We start from the raw sequence: 18,959 nt of genomic DNA, 5'->3' as shown, positions 1-18,959 counted from the left end.
TGGTTTTGCTTAATGGTTTTTTGTTACAAAGCAGGGCTCAATACAGGGGGTTAGGGTGGGCTATATGAAAATAATTGTGATGTAAAAACAAAAGGCTTCGATAAAATCTTTTTTTTTTTCTCTACAAAAGAAAAGGCTATGGTGAATTTGCTTTCGACCAAACTTGAAAAGGGGTTGGCACATCACTTATTCTCTCAACATATACATATTATTTACTCTGAACCCCTTACAGGAACCCAAGTCATCAGAATCTTAAAACTCCCAGGCCAAGACTCTGTGGCAAAGAGATTTCCCAAGACACACAGATATCCCGAGACATCATACCAATCAAGCCACAGCTGCTTCTTGATCCGCTTGTCACCTCTTGAGAGGCAGAGATTCTTCCCTTGTCTCTGGCCACGAGGCAGCTGGGTATTGTCACTCTTTTTATACAGCTGTCAGGTTCACAGAAATAAAGGTCTGTTTCCCTGGAGTCCTCTCTAGCCAAGCCCCTGATTAATAATAACAATAATAACTAGCATTTATATAGCTATTATAGATTCATTATATATTTTCTATAATGTAAAATACTATATATTATGATAGATTAATCATATGACTATCACATATAGTGCTGACTTTGTGCCAGGCACTGTGATTAGTGGTATAATGATAATTATTCAATTATTTCAGTCATGTCTGACTCTTCCTGACCCCATTTGGGGTTTTCTTGAAAGAGATACTGGAGTGATTTACCATTTCCTTCTCCAGCTCATTTTTTTTTTGAGGCAATTGGGGTTAAGTGACTTGCCCAGGGTCACACAGCCAGGGTCACACAGGCCGGATTTGAACTCAGGTACTCCTGACTCCAGGGCCGGTGCTCTATCCACTGCGCCACCTAGCTGCCCCTTCTCCAGCTCATTTTACAGATGAGGAAACTGAGGCCAAGAGGGTTAAGTGACTTGCTCAGGGTCACAGAGCTAATAAGTGTCTGAGGCTGGATTTGAACTCAGAAAGATAAGTCTTCCTGACTCCAGGCCTAGCGCTCTTTCCTCTATACCATTTAGCTGCCCACAAAAATAATAATCGTAGCTCAGATTTAAATAGTACTTACTATATGACAGACACTATGCTAAGCGCTTTACAATTATTATCTCATTTGATCCACACAATTACTCTTGGAGGTAGCTGCTATTATTATCCTCATTTTACACATAAAGAATCTGAGGCAAACAGATAGTAAGTGATATGCTAAGGGTCACGTAGGCTTGAAGGGATCTGATGTTGAATTTGAACTCAGCTCCTCTTGACTCCAGACTGCTGTTCCACCTACCAGCTCCTATTTATACATGATTGTTACTAGCTGAGGTAGCAGCCACTGATACTGTGGGAGTGGTGCCTGACTTCTGTAACTGTAATATCTCACATTTCTATAACACTTTAAGACTTGCAAAGTGCTTTATAAACAGTACCTTAGTTAATCCCCCAAACAACTCTGTGAAGAGGGTTCTATTTTTTAATCTCCATTTTACAGATGAGGAAACTAAGGCAGACAAAAATTAAGTGAGTTGCTGAGTTACACAATTATTAAGTGTCTGAGGCGAGATTTGAACCAAGGTCTTTCTGACTCCAAGTTTAATACCTTATTCATCAGACTGCCTGGATGTCTTTATGAACCACTGATCACTGAAGGAGATCAAGGGAGCCATGGAGCTATAAATAACCAGGAGGAGGCTTCCTTTCTGGCAGATTATTGTTCTGAAATGGTTCTTGCTACCATCCTCACTTGGCCTTCCTCTACTGCCCCCCAGCTGGCCTAGTTTTAGAATTGCTGAGTTACCTTACAGTGCCCTGCACAGTGCTGAGTATGTATTACTGTGCGTTGTGTTCCCCACCACTGGTGTTCACCCTCCCTTCAGTGCAATAGCAAGGAGTCAAGGACTCTTATCTGAACTCTTAGATTGCACAAGTAGTACCTGGAGCAGCAGACCACAGAGAAATCTTTCATTTGTTGCAAAGTTTGTGACACAGTTTACATTTTTGTTCTACCTTTCCCTTGGGGGATTATGAAACAGCAGTAGAAAATCCTCCCCTCCTCCCCTTTCCCCATTCTCTTTCCTGCCCTCCACAACAACTTGGTACAGGGTTCAGCTTCCTGGAGATCTTCTTGGGTTACTTGGGAAAGGGTATCCAAACCAAATGGTGCTCATGTCAAAAGAACTAGTCCAGGCAACTCTGTAACCCCAGAAATCTATTTCCCTGAGAATCTTTGGAGTTCATTTTGTATTTATTTGTATATACATATATGCAGGGGGCAGCTAGATGGTACAGTGGATACAGTGCTGGGCCTGGAGTCAGGAACACCTGAGTTCGAATCCAGCTTCAGACACTCACCTGTGTGACCCTGGGCAAGTCATTTTGCCCTTTTTGCTTCAGTTTCCTCATCAGTAGAATGAGCAGGAGAAGGAAATGGCAAACCAGTCCAGTATCTTTGCCAAGAAAGTCCCAAATGGGGTCATGAAGAGTTAGATATAACTGAAACAACTGAATGGGTTTATGTATGTACATATTATGCACACATGTATAAATGTATATATACACAGGGGGGTGTGGTGTGTTCAGAAGGACTAGCATCTTTGATATGAGGCCTTGCTGAGCCCATCCACTTGATTCTTACCTGTGGCTCCAAGAATCTATAGTGTGCACAGTGGCCACACCCTAGTAAACCATCTCGGTAGATGGGCTAAACCAGGCTGAGAGTAACTAACAGGTCTGTTGGCGAGTGAGGGAAATGTCTATTTCAAGCATGTGAGGAATTTTGTCTGTGGAATGGGGGCAGATGAGAACAATTTATTCTGATGGCCATGAAGGCGGCTGAAGCAGGCATTGTGGAGTGCTTAGAGCTTGGTCAGACATCGAAGATGCCAAGGTCATTCACTGCATTCCCAGCATCTTCCCTTCTGGAAGATCTATCCTCTGTCTTCCCCCTTCCCCTGAGAAGGCATTCACATAGAAGAAAAACATCTTGATTTTTATCCTTCCACTGGACTTCAATGACTGAGGAAGAGAGAATGAGGCTAATGACTTTGGGGTTTTTTTTGTTTTTTTTTGTTTGTTTTTTGCAGGGCAATTGGGGTTAAGTGACTTGCCCAGGGTCACACAGCTAGTAAGTGTTAAGTGTCTGAGGCCAGATTTGAACTCAGGTACTCCTGAATCCAGGGCCAGTGCTCTATCCACTGCGCCATCTAGCTGCCCCGGCTAATGACTTTGTACAACTCTGCCTCACTTAAATCCAACCCCGTGATGTTACTGGTCTATGTATATATGGGAAGGGAATAAACATTTATTAAGTGCCTACTGTGTGCAAGGCACTGTGCTACTAAACACATTGCAAATAACTCATTTGATCCTCAAAACACCTCTTTGAGGTAGATGCCAATATTGTCCTCATTTTAGAGTTGAAGAAATTGAGGCACACAGAGGTTAAGTGACTTGGCCAGGATCACACAGCTAGAAAGTATCAGATCTTCCTGACTCCAGGTTCAGTGTCACCTAGTGTGTGTGTAGACACACACATATATTTATAAAGATATGTCTATATCTATCCAGCTTTCCTTCTACCTACCTTTCTTTCTTTTTTTTAGTGGGCAATAGGGATTAAGTAACTTGCCCAGGATCACACAGCTAGTAAGTGTCAAGTGTCTGAGGCCGAATTTGAACTCAGGTCCTCCTGAATCCAGGGCTGGTGTTTTATCCACTGTACCACCTAGCTGCCCCTACCTATCTTTCTTGATAGAATGTGAGGTCCTCAACAGCAGGGATTGTTTCTTTTTGGCCTATGTATCCCCAATACTTAATACAATATTTGGCATATAGTCTTTACTTAATAAATACTTGTTAAATAAATAAATAAATAAATACTTGTTGATCAGTTTATCGGTAGTTAGATACACTGCTCAAACAGAATGGGACCTGAAATAATACTGATGTTAAGTGAAGCACAGACAATTAAAGCTTCACCTCTGGAGACTACTTCGACCTTTCCTTGACTTAGACCTTGGCACATGGACTTCGGCTGGTCCAGCCTCATTCCCATCCCTGAGGGCTCTTGGTTTTGTAAATTGAAAGGCAAGGAAATACAGTACTACTCAAGCCATGTTGTGGTGAAGACTGGGTTAAAGTCTAGATGTGCCAATAAGCCCCACAGCATCAAATGACCCATAAGCACTGTCTGGTACAACACACTTGAAATCCCAAAGTGGGGTCCTCCCTACCTTGCATTTTCTTTCTTTTTTTTTTTTTTTGCAGGGCAATGAGGGTTAAGTGACTTGCCCAGGGTCACACAGCTAGTAAGTGTCAAGTCTCTGAGGCCAGATTTGAACTCAGGTATTCCTGACTCCAGGGCCGGTGCTTTTACCACTGTGCCATCTAGCTGCCCCCCCTACCTTGCATTTTCTCCCTCCCGTGCTGTTCTGTAGGACAAACCACCTCTGGCTTATAAGGGCTGGGAGCAGGGTGCTGGGAGGTGGGGCTGTTGTATGATCTTGTGAATGCGGCTTCCATGAACTAACCCATTATGTCTTCAGAATAATGTCTAATTATCTACCCACCCCCCACTCCAATGAATTTCTGTGGCTTCCTATTAGGATTAAGTATAATCATCTCTGTTAAGCATATGAAGCTCTTCACAACCTGCCTCCCTCTTATATTTCCCGCTCTCCACATACCCTTCAGTCTATCCATACCAACCTACCTGCAGTTCCCTCCACATGAAGCTCCATCTCTAGTTCTTTACTCCATATCTCTCATGCCCAGAATGCTCTCCGGCCCAGCCCCTGCATCTTAGCATCCATGGCTTGCTTTAGGATTCAACTCCAATGCTATTTCTTGAAGGAGGTCTTTCTACTGCTCATGCCCTCACTTTGAAGGTGGTCGTCCATCATCTACTGTGTATGTTTTATATGTACTGATTTACATACATTAAAATGGCAGCTCCTTGAGGTCAGGGACTATTTTGCATTTCCTTTGTATGCCAGTCCTTAGGACAATGCCTGGCAAATTGTAAATAAGTTCTTAATAAATGCTTATCGATCATGCTAACGATAATAGCTAACCTTTACATAGACTGTTTACAATTGCAAAGCTCTTTACATACATTATCTCACTGGAAGTAAGAATGTTCAGAACATAGAGGAAATACTTTCATTCTGGTCACACAGGGCAGGTGGAAACACACAAGGACCCTCCATATTGCTGGCACTACATGGTAATTTCAACTTGTAGTAGATGCTATTTTGATGAAATTGGCATAGTGTTAAATGAATCCACCTGGCCACATGAATTGGCCTGGGATCAGAGACATGTAAGACTGGAATTCACATAGGTCTTTTGGTCTATCTCCATCCCTCTAGGTTGATTTCAGTGGAAACCACGCCATATTGGTGCCTGCCTGGCTTTTAAAGCCAGTTGGCATCTCAGTGGATATTGTCTACAGGGTTCCTAGGATACGTAGAGACATGTCCCTGGGAGACATAGGGGCTGAACTGAGGGAAGTTATTTGAATGGGTCAGGCAGGCAGCTGGCAATAATAATGATAACAGCTAGCATTTATAAAGCACTTTTAAGATCTGTGAAACACTCTGCATGCTATCTCATTTGATTACCACAACAACCTTATGAGGTAGGTACTATTATTATCTTCATCTTATAGATGAGGAAATCAGGGAAACTTGATCAAGGTCTCATCTTCAGCAAGTGTGTGAGGCAGGATTTGACAGGTCTTCCTATGCCCAAGACCAGCATTCTATCCCCTGTGCCACACAACATAATCCATGGACTCTCTTATGAGACTGAATTCAAGAATTAACTCCATCTTCCCTGCAGGTTGGAAACCATGGAAAGGCATTATGCTACTGTCTGGGCAAAGATATTGGCCAAGCCTCATAACAAAAGGAGCTGAAATTAATTTTTAAAATGTTACCTTTCTGCCACCTGTTAAATCTGTGTTTCTAATCCTTTAATTCCCTAAAATAAGTCCACAGTGGTTTAAATTATTATACAATTCCTTTTTTTGGGATTATACATTTTAATCACAATTATATGATGAATATTTGATTTGTCACCTAATCAGGAAAAAAATACAATTCCCCAAGAGATGTTTAATAACCATTTAAACTAGTAAGGGCCTGATTAGAAAAAGGGGCAAGATTGAAGGTTCTACACTGGGTAAACTCATGTACTCCAAGCACCTTGTAACAAGTAAGTTCAGTGGTTGAAAAATGAGTTACAGAGGATTTTTGGCAGAAGAATCTTCTCATTTAGGGAGGTTTTTCTAGGCTTCTTTCTCTGAAACAGCTTTGAAACAACATTGATCCTGTGTTCCTTTTTATCTTTTTCATAAACTTTCCCCAAACCCTGCCACGTCTTAGAAAGAAGCTAAACACAGTTTCTTTCTAGAGAGGAAGATGCTTATAGCTATGCTTAAACATTGGACAAGAAATTCCATAAAGGGTGTCCTTCTTTTCTGAACACTTTATTTTATAAATAACCAAGAGCAAGAGGGCCCTTTAAGACATTCATCCCTGGGGCAGTAAGATGAAGAATTTTACTGTACTCCATTTATTGTATTTGTTTCTCTCCATCCTTCATATTTTAAGATGATACTGCTGAAGATATATGTAAGCGATGTTGTAGAAAAATGATGAGATTTAGCAACTGAGTGGATATTTGGGGAGAGTGAAGAGTGAGGACAGCAGTGGAGTCGGGAACCTGGGTGTTCGGAAGAAGAGTGGTGTTCTCAACAGTAATAAAAAAAAACAACTGATATCGATGGAACAGACTGAAGCATGCTATTTTTCATATTCTTTCATTAAGTAACAAATATAATAATGTTTTACATGATCATATATGTATAATCCATATAGGATTGATTGTTTGCTGCTTTGGGGAGGGGAGGGAGAGAAGGAGGGATAGAGATTGGAAGAGAAAAATATAAAGAAAAATGTTTAACCTAAAAAACCCCAGTAATATGGAAATCCAGGAGAGAGGGACTTCAGTGGAAGTGATAATGAGTTCTGTTTGGGATATGCTGAGTTTGATATATCTTCAGGAATCCACTTTGGGGTTCCAATAGTCAGTTGGTAATGTGGGACTGATGTTCCGGGGAAAGAATAGGGCTGTATATATAGATATGGGAGTCATCGTCATAAAGATGATAACTGAACTTATTGGAGCTGTTGAGATCACCGAGTGAGAGTATAGGGAGAAATAGGACAGAGCTTTAGATGATACCCACAGTTATAGTCAATAAACATTTATTAAATGCCCTTTCTGTGCCAGACACTGTGCTAAGTACCAAGGATACCAAAATATGGGAAAAAAAGAAAAAGACAGTCCCTGCCTTCCAGGACTCACAGTCTAATGGAGGATACATGTAAAAAATTTGTACAAACTATACGTGTGTGTGTATGTATGTGTCTCTGTCTCTGCCTCTGTCTCTGATAAATAGGAAAGAATTAATTGAGGTAAAGCACTAAAATTCAGAGGGGTTGGGAAAGGCTTCTCCTAGAAGATGGCATTTTAGTTGGGACTTAAAAGAAAGTCAGGAAGGTCTGGAGGTAAGGTTGAGGATTCTGGGCCTATGCTTTAGAAAATTACTTTAGTGGCTGAATGGAGGATGGATTGGAGTGGAGATAGCCTTGGCTCACCAGCAGGTTATTGCAATAGTCTCAGAGTAGGGTGATAAGGACATGTACTGGGGTGGAGGCAGGATCAGAGGAAAGAAGGGGATGCATTTGAGAAATGTTGCAAAAGTGAAATTGGCAGGCCTTGTTAATATATTAAATATTGTGTGTGTGTCTGTGTGTGTGTGTGTGTGTAAGGGGAGGGTAAGAGAAAATGGAATTGAAGATGACACCTAGGTTATAAGCCTGAGGGATTGTCACTGGGTGTGTCATAGATGAAGATACAATGAAGAAGACTAAGAAGTGGTCAGGTAGGAGAACCAAGAGTGAGCAGTTGTGAAAACCCAGAGAATAGAGAATGTGGTCAATAGTGTCAATTATATCCATTAAGTCAAATTGTTCAGTTGTTTTTCAGTCCTGTCTGACTCTTCATGACTCCATTTGGGGTTTTCTTGCAAAGATGCCAGAGTGGTTTGCCATTTCCTTCTCCAGCTCATTTATAGATGAGGAACTGAGGCAAACAGGGTGAAGTCACCTAGCTAGGAAGTTTCAGTTTTCAATTCAGGAAGATGAATCTATCTGACTTCAAGCCCAGCACTCTATCCACTGTGCCACCCTGCTGCCCTATTAGGCCAAATATGTTATCTCAAAAAAAAGGAATATCCAGGTACTTGTACCCAGGCTGTTCCCATGGGATTTCAGCTTTGGGGATATTTTGCATTCCTTCCAAAGACCAGCAAACTAATAGATACCATGGCTTGGTGGTTGACTCATGGCATACTTTTCTTATTAAGCATCAGATATATTATTGTTCTCTCTGCAATTTAAATTCTGCTCCTACCTCCAACTAGAGTTGCCACAAAGCCTTGAACTGAATAGAAAATCTTAGTCCAAGTCAGTTAATATAGCTTCATTGCATTTTGTAGGAATTTCCTCCCTCTGCCCTAAAATATCACCCGTTTTTCCAAACGTTAATCAAGGATGTTTTTACAACCGATTCACTAAGCAAGTAGGGTTTTTTCCCCTGTCTTACTGCACAGAGAAACTAAGTTATATATAGTTTGAACAGCTTTCCAGTGGTCAGGTACACTCTAGGAACATGGCTCTCTCATGGGCCCCCAAAGCACCTGCTTTCTCATTAGCCAAGGAAAGTTATTAATTAACAAGTGTGATAAATGCCTGAATAGCATCCCTGGATCACGTCAAACCAATTTGGACAGTTAGAAGATGGGAAGGTGGAGAGGAGAAGATCAGTAGGGGGACAGTTATATCTAGGCCAAGTCCCTTGGATTTACTCCAATATTACTTCCCCTCACTTAGACCTAGCTTGACTGTCTCAGATAGGGTACTGAGAGCCCAGACAAAGACTCTCATCATTCCTGACCTATGGCAGTCTCTTACTAAACTGATCATCAGAATTGAAGCGATGGAAATATGGAGGTGAATGGTAAATATTGGGGGAAGGGATTTCCCTGAAATCTACTAAGTATTGAAAGATTGTATAGCATCACAGGCACTAGCTTGTAGAAGGACAAATGAAGAAAATTGATAAACACTATACTAGTTAGAGAGGCAGCCAAGTGACTCAGTGCATTGATAAAGTAAGTACCTTGCCTGGACTCAGGAAGGCTCATTTTCATGAGTTCAAATCCATCCTCAGAAACTAGCTATGTGACACTGGATAAGTCACAAGCCCATTGGTCTCAGTTACCTCATCTGTAATATGAGCTGGAGAAGGAAATGGTGAATCACTCTAGTATCTTTGCCAAGAAAATCCCAAATGGGGTCACAAAGAGTCAGAAAGGACTAAAATGACTGAACAACCAAAACAACAAATACTAGTTAGAGCTGAGATCCATCCTTGCATGATGTTTAAAGCACCACATTTCCACAGACAGCTTAAGGGCTTTCCTCTGAGAGAGAAACATTCTGCAGCATTAGGGTGACAGATATACCATCACCACTTGAATAATAAGGTACAACACATAAACAGGGTCTTTCTGGTGGCCTCATATCAGTCCCTGCTTATCCTATAGCAACAGTGGACATAATGATCATTGGGCACTACTGCTGATGCTCAGCAGAAACCAAAGTGGTGAATAATGTCAAGTATATCCATTAAGTATAAAAAATCTAATCTCAAAAAGGGAAATCCAGATACTTGTACCCATGTTGTTCCCATGGGATTTCAGCTTTGGAGATATTCTGCATTCCTTCCAAGGACCAGAGAACTAATAGATATCATGGTCTGGTGGTGGACGCACAGCATACTTTTCTTGTTGAGCATCAGAAATATTATTTTTTCTCTGGGATTTAATTTCTGATTCTACCTCCAACTAAAGTTGCCACAAGGCCTTTGAACTGAATAGAAAAACCTAGTCCAATTAAATGAATATACCTCCCCTGCATTTGTGGGAATTTTCTGGGGCCCTAGAGCAGCCTCTGCTCCTTGCTGGGCAATGGGGAACAATTGTCCCTAATAGGAAGTCTGGGCATTGTTGCCCTTGTACTTAAGAATATGCCTAAGCTATCTACTCAAGAACTTAGAGATGAAAAGGAAGAAAATCAAGAAGGTACCAAGACAAAAGGAAGGTACAAAGGCGAAAATTATTTCCCCATGATGAATTTCCTATGGAAAGAGAGCCCTCCCTTGGTGTCTTTTCACAGCTGTTATTATTATTTATATTTGAAAAAACAAAGCTAAATATACAACAATAGAGGAATGGATAAATACTGTGGTAAGCATAGTGGATAGAGCATTGGATTTGGAGTCAGGAAGAACTGAGTTCCAATCCTGCCTGACACTTTAGAGCTATGTAACCCTGGGCAAATCATCTTATTTTTCTTTAGCCCCAATTTAAAAAAAAAATATATATATATTTGTTGTTGTTGTTGTTGTTTTAAATTTTGTGAGGCAATTGGGATTAAGTGACTTGCCCAGGGTCACACAGCTAGTAAGTGTTAAGTGTCTGAGGCCGGATTTGAACTCAGGTTCTTCTGAATCCAGGGCCAGTACTCTATCCACTGTGCCACCTAGCTGCACCCCCCATTTAAAAAAATCTGTAAAATGGAGATAATAACAGCAATGACCTTCTAGGGTTGTTATGAGGATCCAATGAGATAATATATTTAAAGTGCTTTTGTAAACCATAAAATATTATATAAATGCTATCGAAATAAGATAGGAGACTATAAAGTAATTAAGATGGACAAGTATATAGATTACAAAGAAACCTGGAAAACAGATTTTTTACATTATACAAAGCTCTCAAAAAGCAGAAACAGAAGAATGGAATACACAATAACTAGAGTCATATAAGGAAAAATGAATAAGAATGAATAGACTGATCTGGTCCTAGATTGATGGAAGAAGTGGGAGATGGGAAAAGCAACATTTACAGCTCTCTTCTATCAGACTGAACTATCCTAATCTGATTGAAACTGACCATTTCTAATGAAAAAAAGATATTCCTTGGGTTGTGTCCCAATGCTGTTATATATAGAGAAATATTTATTTAGAGCACTGGAAAGTGAAAAAAAAAAAAGAGGAAGAGGAGAAATGGGGAGAATAAAAGGCCTTCATGGTAGGGAGTAAAGTCCTAAGATTAACAAGCCCAGATGTTTGGAACAGAGAGGAAACATGTCTTCTTTTTTCCCTCCTCCTTATTCAGGTATTGTAAGACATTATTTAATGATTCTTAATTGTTATTTTCTTCTAGATCTGTAATTTCACCAGCATAGGGAATTCCCATTGTGGAATTTTCTCTACCGATTCAGATCAAGCACTCATCTCTAATGTAGCAACCAACCAATCAGCTAATTAATCAATCAACAAGCATTTATTAAGAGTCTAGTATGTGCCTGGCATCATGCTAGGCACTAGGGATATGAATACAAAGAATGAAACAATCCCTACTAGGAGCCTTACATCCCAAGTATGATAGCTTTATATTATCAGAGGTGTTTTTTTGTTTCTCATATAGAACATGCCATCTCCCACCTCTATTGCCTTTCCACCGGCTGTTCCCTGTGCTTGGAATGCACTCCTTCCTCACTCCAACATCCGAGAGTCTCTTTCTTTCTTTTAAGTGATTTGCCCATGGTCAGTAAATGTAAAAGATAAGACCTGAACACAGGTCTTCCTGACAACAAGGTCAACTCTCCATCACCAACCATGCTGTGTCCAATTATAATTTATTAACAGAGTCAATTTAGAGAGATACTCTTTCAAGTCACATGTTAATCCTGAAATACAATCCTTGCTTTAACAAAGTCACATCAGCCCTAGGGTGTGTGTGTGTGTGTGTGTGTGTGTGTGTGAGAGAGAGAGAGAGAGAGAGAGAGAGAGAGATGGGGTCTCCTGACATAGAAACCTTGGAAAGCAGACAAGTTAGACTTAATATGATGGAAGATCTCAGTTCCAGTGTTGTAAGAGCAAGGCAGACAGAGAGGTCTTGGAGGGATGGTATTTAAAGGGCAGATGGTCTATCCAACTTTACTACACCTTCCAGTTACCACTTTTAGAGGGAATCCACACCCTTTTCCTTCTCCCCACCCCACACCCTGCCCCCAGCTGTGATGAACTACAACTCACACCTCTGACTTGGTGGTGATAATTAAATATTATCTGCCTGTCACTTGGCACACATGTTATGTGTGTTCTCAGACTTTAATGAGCTGGTATTTGTCTCCTGTAAGCAAAAATATTTCTTTGAGCCTCTTGTTTTTCAAATTGGGGTGAGCAGTTCAAGTGAAGATTTCATGCTATTAAAAAGAAAGTCTGCTTACCAGTAAGTCTTATCTAAAGAAAACCTGCTTCTATTAAGGGTCCATGGAGAGCAAAGAGATTTTCATGAAGAACTGTTACCTAGGTTCACAAATTTAGAGCCAGAAGGACCTTAGATGTGATCTAGTCCAAATTTCTCATTTTATAGATGAAGAAATTATTGTCAAAAGTAGCAGAATTAGGATTTGAACCTGGGCCTTCTGGCTCCCAATTCAGCCCTCTTTCTCCTGTACCTCTTTTCCCATATTATGGTCAGCATTTAAAGCCCAGTACTATTTACATAAATGGTAGGTATGTAATATATGCCTGTCAAATGAATGTTGAATGGATGGCATTTCTTTCATGTTTTTAGGATTCAAAGGGTTGAAGAGAGCAGGGGGACAAAAGTGGTGGGAAGGGCTAAAACAAAGATGGAGAGCAACATTTTTCTGTCGTTGTTTAGAGGATCAAAAGGTCTCACTTCTTCCTCTCCCTTCCCCTGCTTAAAAAATTAAACTTTTATGCTGAGAACTGGTTAAAAAACAACAATACTACAAAGCAGCCTTAGACAGAAAAGCAGTTTGCCTTTTTTACGTTCTCCTTCTTGAAGTGTACTCTATTATTTTCCCCCATTCAGGAGATTTATAACCAATGCATTCTTTGCAGCTGTTCCTGGAGCTGCATTCAGGTCCGGCATGGGCGCTCTCTCAGTGATACAGCCAGGTTTATAGACCAATACAGTCTTTCATGAATAGCTCATAAATCAAAATTGGGGCTACTGCAGAGTTTCCCCAAAAAGATATAATTAGGGTTCTATAGGACTGGGTCCACACTGAATGACAAGCAGTTTTAATATTTATCAGTAAATGGCAAAGTGCTTAGCACCCCACCTTAAGATGTAATTAACCACCTAACAGAGAATCTGAGCCCTGGATTTGCCTTATAAAGAAGGCACTCAGTTTAATTGAGAATTGCTTATGTCAGATGAGAGAGAGAGTCTGTGTCTACCTCTCTCACCTGACATAACAATTAACTGGGAGTTTCTTTTTATAAACATTGTGTGGCTCCTTTTTCTGTGTGGTTAATTACTTCCTTGGGAGGTTTCCTTTAATACTTCCCATAACAAGGCCATTATTGTCTTTAGCATAATCACTGGCTCATTTGCTTTTGTGCCCTTCCTTTGCCTTGCTCTCATTTTGACTCTGCCTGTGGAAGGTAAGAGCAGCTGCTGCATGTATTCTTCCCTTCCATCCCTTCTCCCCTCCAACTACTGCTAGTGCCTAGGGCTTGGGGACCAGTGCCATTAAGCTTGGAGTATTCCTTCCTTCCTTCCTTCCTTCCTTCCTTCCTTCCTTCCTTCCTTCCTTCCTTCCTTCCTTCCTTCCTTCCTTCCTTCCTTCCTTCCTTCCTTCCTTCCTTCCTTCCTTCCTTCCTTCCTTCCTTCCTTCCTTCCTTCCTTCCTTCCTTCCTTCCTTCCTTCCTCTCTCCCTCCCTCCCTCCCTTCCCTTCCTTTCCCTCTCTCCCTCCCTCCCTCCTTCCATAAAGCATGGCAGACAAGAGACTTGTGAGTCATATAGGGTAGAAATGAATGTGGAACACTAGACAGAGTACTGGACCAGGAGCCAGGAAGACCTGGGTTTAAATACCACTTCAGACACCAATCTACAGTGTGTGACCCTGGGCTGGGCAAATTGCTTTACCTTTTGGGTTCTTAGTTTTTCCATCTGTAAAATGGGTTTAGACTTGATGACCTCAAAGGTCTCTTCTACCTCTGGTTCTAAATATAGAATCTTATGAAACTCAAAATTTTAGAGTCTTTGTTGTGAAGCATAACATTCTATTCTATTATTCTCTCACCAACCTTCCCCCCCCCCTCCCCTGCCCCTCCAAGATCTTCCAATGCTGCTGTAGATGGCCAGCGGGGAAGGGGACCAACCCAACACCTATAAAGTTATCAGTAAGCAATTGTTATACTTTCTGAAACAAACAGGAATAAGAAAACACACACACACACACACACACACACACACACAGATCTATGACTCCTAGGTAGGAAAGTGTCAGGATTTTGACTACTCTAGGAAAGAGGAAATACTGCAATAGTGTGAGTGTGAGTACTGAGCATTACACTTTGTGACACTGGAATCCTATGAAAACCCAAAGGAAAAATAAAATAATAATAAAAAGGCTGCTATTAGTGGGGCCAGATTTTTGATTAATGGACATTATATAGAACTGGGAGATTAGGAGAATTCAATTATGTTAAACAACATCTCAGTCTTCTCCATGTAGCAGGGAGAAAAACTTCTAGCAAATTCAATAGTGCGGATAAAGATCAGATTATCTGTGCTTGACAACATTTCTTCTCAGTCGCTGTGAATATTCCTGCCTTCCCCTTTGACCCTGTCAATTTGGGATTAGAGGGGAAGGCAGGCTCAAGACCAAGGCCAGCTCCTGACCTCTCATATGAAATGCAAGGCACCAAAAGGTCTCTCAGTATCAGCCATTCTGTAGACAATGCCAGGGACTCTTTTGTGATGGTGGGTGCTTGAACATCTGAAGGCAGTAGTACCAAGCCCTTGATCCTCTGTCAACCTGAGCTGCCTTCAACAGGATCCCACATCTGCACAAGGATGCCATACTCACCATCTAATTTGTTTCAAAGGAAATGTTACAACAACATTTGACAATAGTATGGGAGAGGCCTTTCAGTAGTAAAATGACTCATGACTACAGTACATACAACCCTCTGTTCTTGAGGGACTGGGAATTGGAAGACTTTTTGCTCACCTCCCTCATTATCCTTGTTATCAGCACAGGAGGTTTCCATGGCAACGTTGCATCCGGGCCCTCTCCAGCCGGTCTGGCAGACACACTGCCAGCTGTTCTGACCGAGTGTGCATCTCCCATTGCCATTGCACAAATCAGGGCATCCATCTGGTTGAAGAAATGAAGAAGATAAGTACAAGGGACACAGATCCATACTACAAATTTGAGGGCCATGCAAAGGGAGAACGAAGTCACTGTACATTCACAGGGCCATCCTTGGAGGTAGAGGGTGGGGAGGAGATAATGTCCATCTTAGAAACAGAGTTTGGGGAAGCAGGTTACACATGCAGCAGGAAGTACATGAAAGAAAAGGGGATACGCACCATTCAGATCTGCTGCCACTGCCCTATGTGATTGGTTCTGTCTGAACTTTCCGAACATATGGAGTTCGATAGTTCATCCCAGAAAACAGAAATCAGTTCTGAGTTGATAGTCTATCTAGTTGGGGATTTATTTAGAACCAGTGTCTTAGTTTGGACACTGTCTTAATTTTTTTTTTTTTTTTGGTTTTGCATTGTTAGAGAAATGCCCTCTATAGAAGAGGGAAAATATTCCTTCCAACTAAGGATGGCAAAGTTCCCTCTCCATCTTTCAGAATTCTAAAGATATATTTACATATAATTATCACAGGCTTCTCATGACTGAGAACTGGATTAGTCTGCTGAGCTATTTTCACATTTTGTCTCTTTTAATATTAAGTTTTAATGGGTACTTTAAAAAGTTGGCTACTTCTTACTCAACCTATTTATGGCAGGGTTTAAAATACTGAATTACATGAAAGCTGAAGCATGAGCTATTTCTCAAGTGCATCAATGGAGACTGAGTGAGGGGAATTTTTTTGGTTTTTGGGGGTTGGTTTGTTTGTTTTTGGACATTGGAGGTGAGATCCACATTCTGCCTCCTTTCCCTAGTGCACTTGCAGAATGTGTAACTGAATGTCAACAAAATGAGGGAAGCTGTTCCTCTATTGAGCTGAGACCCAGCATGGGTCCCAGGGTAGAGACAAAAAGAATGAATTGGGCAATGGAGGAGAGATGGAAGGTTTTGCATTGAGGATTGAATCAAGGTGGCTAGTCTGAAACAGGCCTAGATCAATTGCTCTGGAAATATTAAACAAACAAAAAACAAAACCAAAATAACCCCAAAGCATGGTACCGTTTTCCTCAGTTGCACTAAAGGTGGATTTGCTAAGCATGTCTCCTCTCTAAAGTGCCAGAGAAACAATAGAACCAATACACAACTCTATACCCCAGATTCAAAGGGCTCTTTCAAAATGACCTGGGATTCCAGAATCCTTTTTCTTCCCATTTCATTTTTGCTCTGACTTAAGGTTTTCCTGGTTCTATCCAGGAGTGAGAATATACAGCAGTAGCCACACCCAATAGAGAATAAGACAAAGAATAGATGAGGGAAAAGTTCATCTGGTGTGGCAGAGGGGAGGGACTTGGGAAAGACCAAGGAAGGAAACAGGAAGTGCTACAGGTAAAGGATCCATTTAACTGCAGCAGCATTCTGCCCTCAGCTAAGAATGCACAGGCATGCACTAACACTCCCTACAGAGTTCATCATTCCTAGGTCCCCAAGCCATTATGACTTTTCTTACTAACGGGGAAATGAAGGCAGAGAGAAACTAGGCAACTTCTTTAGGTTATAGATAGTAAAAAAAATGAGAGAACAGCTTCAGAAAAAAGAATTGAAGTTATTTCTGCAGGTGTAAAAAGGATCTCATTAAGTGAAAATGAAGGCATTTTTACCATTCTAAGATGGGGGGGGGGAAAAAGGCATATAACCCATCTCAAATTCTCTCCAGCTTTCTGGTTTGAAAAGGTATGGCTACTAGAACACAAGAAACACCCTAACCTGAATGGCCTACCAATGTGTTGAGCATGTTGGTAACTACAGTGGATATGACTTATCTTGCCCCTTTGAGGTGTCATGTTTTCTGAATTAAAACAGGAACAAAAGTGTCAGAGAAGGGTTCATTGTAGAGGAAGCCCAAGTTTGTAATGTAAAATTTAAATTCACAATCAATACTAGCCTGTCTGCCAGAGATATGCACTCAAAATGTGTGGATGCCTGGGTTTGGTAGCTTTTCCCCCCTTTTCCATTTTTTTCCCTTTGACCAACCAAAGTGAGATAAACAGATCACAGTAGCAGGTTTTCTCCACATCATATGAGCAAGATGAAAACATGAACAGTGGGAAGCTTGGCAAATCTCTGAAAAGTATCAGGGCAGCTGGGAATTAATGGACATGACTTTGCTTTTAGCTTGAAGACTGAAGAAAGCAGCCCCAGTAGGTGCGTGGAGTTGCTAGGCAACCCCACGCTACCCCTGGCACAAGTTCATTCTGTTGGTGGCCTTCAGAAGAGACGATGTGTTGTGTTTGTAAAATGCAAAGCCAGCTTCCTCTTAAGGAAAAACAAAATGTAAGAAGTAATTAGTCTACAGGGCAAGTGAGTAACTGGGCTGTTATTCCCTCTGGAGAGGATTTGAAAGTCAGCACTGGACTTGGGTTTCTAGGATGTGAACTTGGAGGGTCAGAGCTGTTGGCTGGGTAAACCAACAAGGCTACAGGGTGGAGTCCTCTGGGACAGGGCTGTTGGCCACATACACTACAGAGCATTTTTCAAAGTCAATCCTGTGTTTGATGCCAGCTCTGTGTCTAAAGCACATGGAGTCTTCTGGGAGGCTCTAAACATTGGTCTAGACATGGAGCAGGTGACATGGGACTAATGGCACTTCAGCTACTTTGCCTGGCCTCTGCTTAGAAAACTCTGTCTAAACTAGAAAGAAGATAGTGGGACCTCCCCATAGAGTCCATCTCCCTTTCTGCCTCTCAGGAGGAATTGCTAACTACAGCAGTGATGCAGAGGGTAAAGCCAGCTCCCTTTATCTGACAGTCTTCCAGGGGTTTCAATACTGGATTTCATAGACCAAGGAAGTAAGAGGTTGTATGTTTAACACCTTCTAGCTTCTGTTTCCTTGTTAACAGAAAAAAGCAATCCCAACTGCCCCCTCCTGCCACCTACCTCCTATAACAGGGCAGGATTGGATGAATCACTACCAAATTCTAATCACTTAAAAAAACCTGTTTGTCAACAATTTTCAAGCAGGAAGCCTTTTTGCTTTAAAAAAAAGTCAGGCTAAAGGAAAATAATGTCTATGGTGCAGTGAAAGGGGAGCACAAATGCACTTGAAGAAAGCTATAATTACCATAAAAGGTTCTTCTAAAAAGGAATGTTCTACCACGTTCAGCAATTTAGAGGTAGAAATAAATGGCTAATATTGCATAAGGGATAAAAGAGAGAAAGGATTTTAACATTCAGAATCAAATGCAACTTGGAAAAGCTCAGGAGATAATACCTACTTCAAACAGAAAAGCAAGGAAGCGGATGAAGGGGGAAAATACAAAACAAACTGAAAATAAAGGCAAACAGACTGAATGATCAAGCTGTTGGAGTAATGAGAAATGCTTGCGTGGTGCTAGAGGCCATCATAAGAATCTAATATAATACCCCAGATCAATGCTTTGAATGGGAGGCTGCTCTGAGTTAGGGGAAACCAACTTGCCTTGACATTTCATCAATTCTTTCTGGTCCATAGTATGGCCTTTGTTCAAGGGCTATTCCAGCCAGTTCAGGTGTGTCACTGCCCTCCCTTCGAGAGCAGGAGCAGGCAAGAAGGAAATCGCTAGCTTGCTTGG

General features: G+C 41.2%; 1 protein-coding gene across 1 annotated transcript in view; it reads right to left on the bottom strand.

Annotated features, from left to right (window-relative positions):
• The window catches only part of TENM2 (teneurin transmembrane protein 2), a 1,399,253-nt gene that overhangs the window by 71,947 nt on the left and 1,308,347 nt on the right, over positions 1 to 18,959 (bottom strand). The window contains 1 exon segment of the mRNA XM_043982744.1: positions 15,217 to 15,363. Coding sequence (XP_043838679.1) covers positions 15,217 to 15,363 — 147 coding nt within the window.

Source organism: Dromiciops gliroides, chromosome 2 (assembly GCF_019393635.1).
Source record: "Dromiciops gliroides isolate mDroGli1 chromosome 2, mDroGli1.pri, whole genome shotgun sequence".
In the NCBI taxonomy this organism is placed as follows: domain Eukaryota; kingdom Metazoa; phylum Chordata; class Mammalia; order Microbiotheria; family Microbiotheriidae; genus Dromiciops; species Dromiciops gliroides.
The sequence above is the reverse complement of the archived record's forward strand: the minus strand, read 5'-3'. Positions and strand labels throughout refer to the sequence as shown.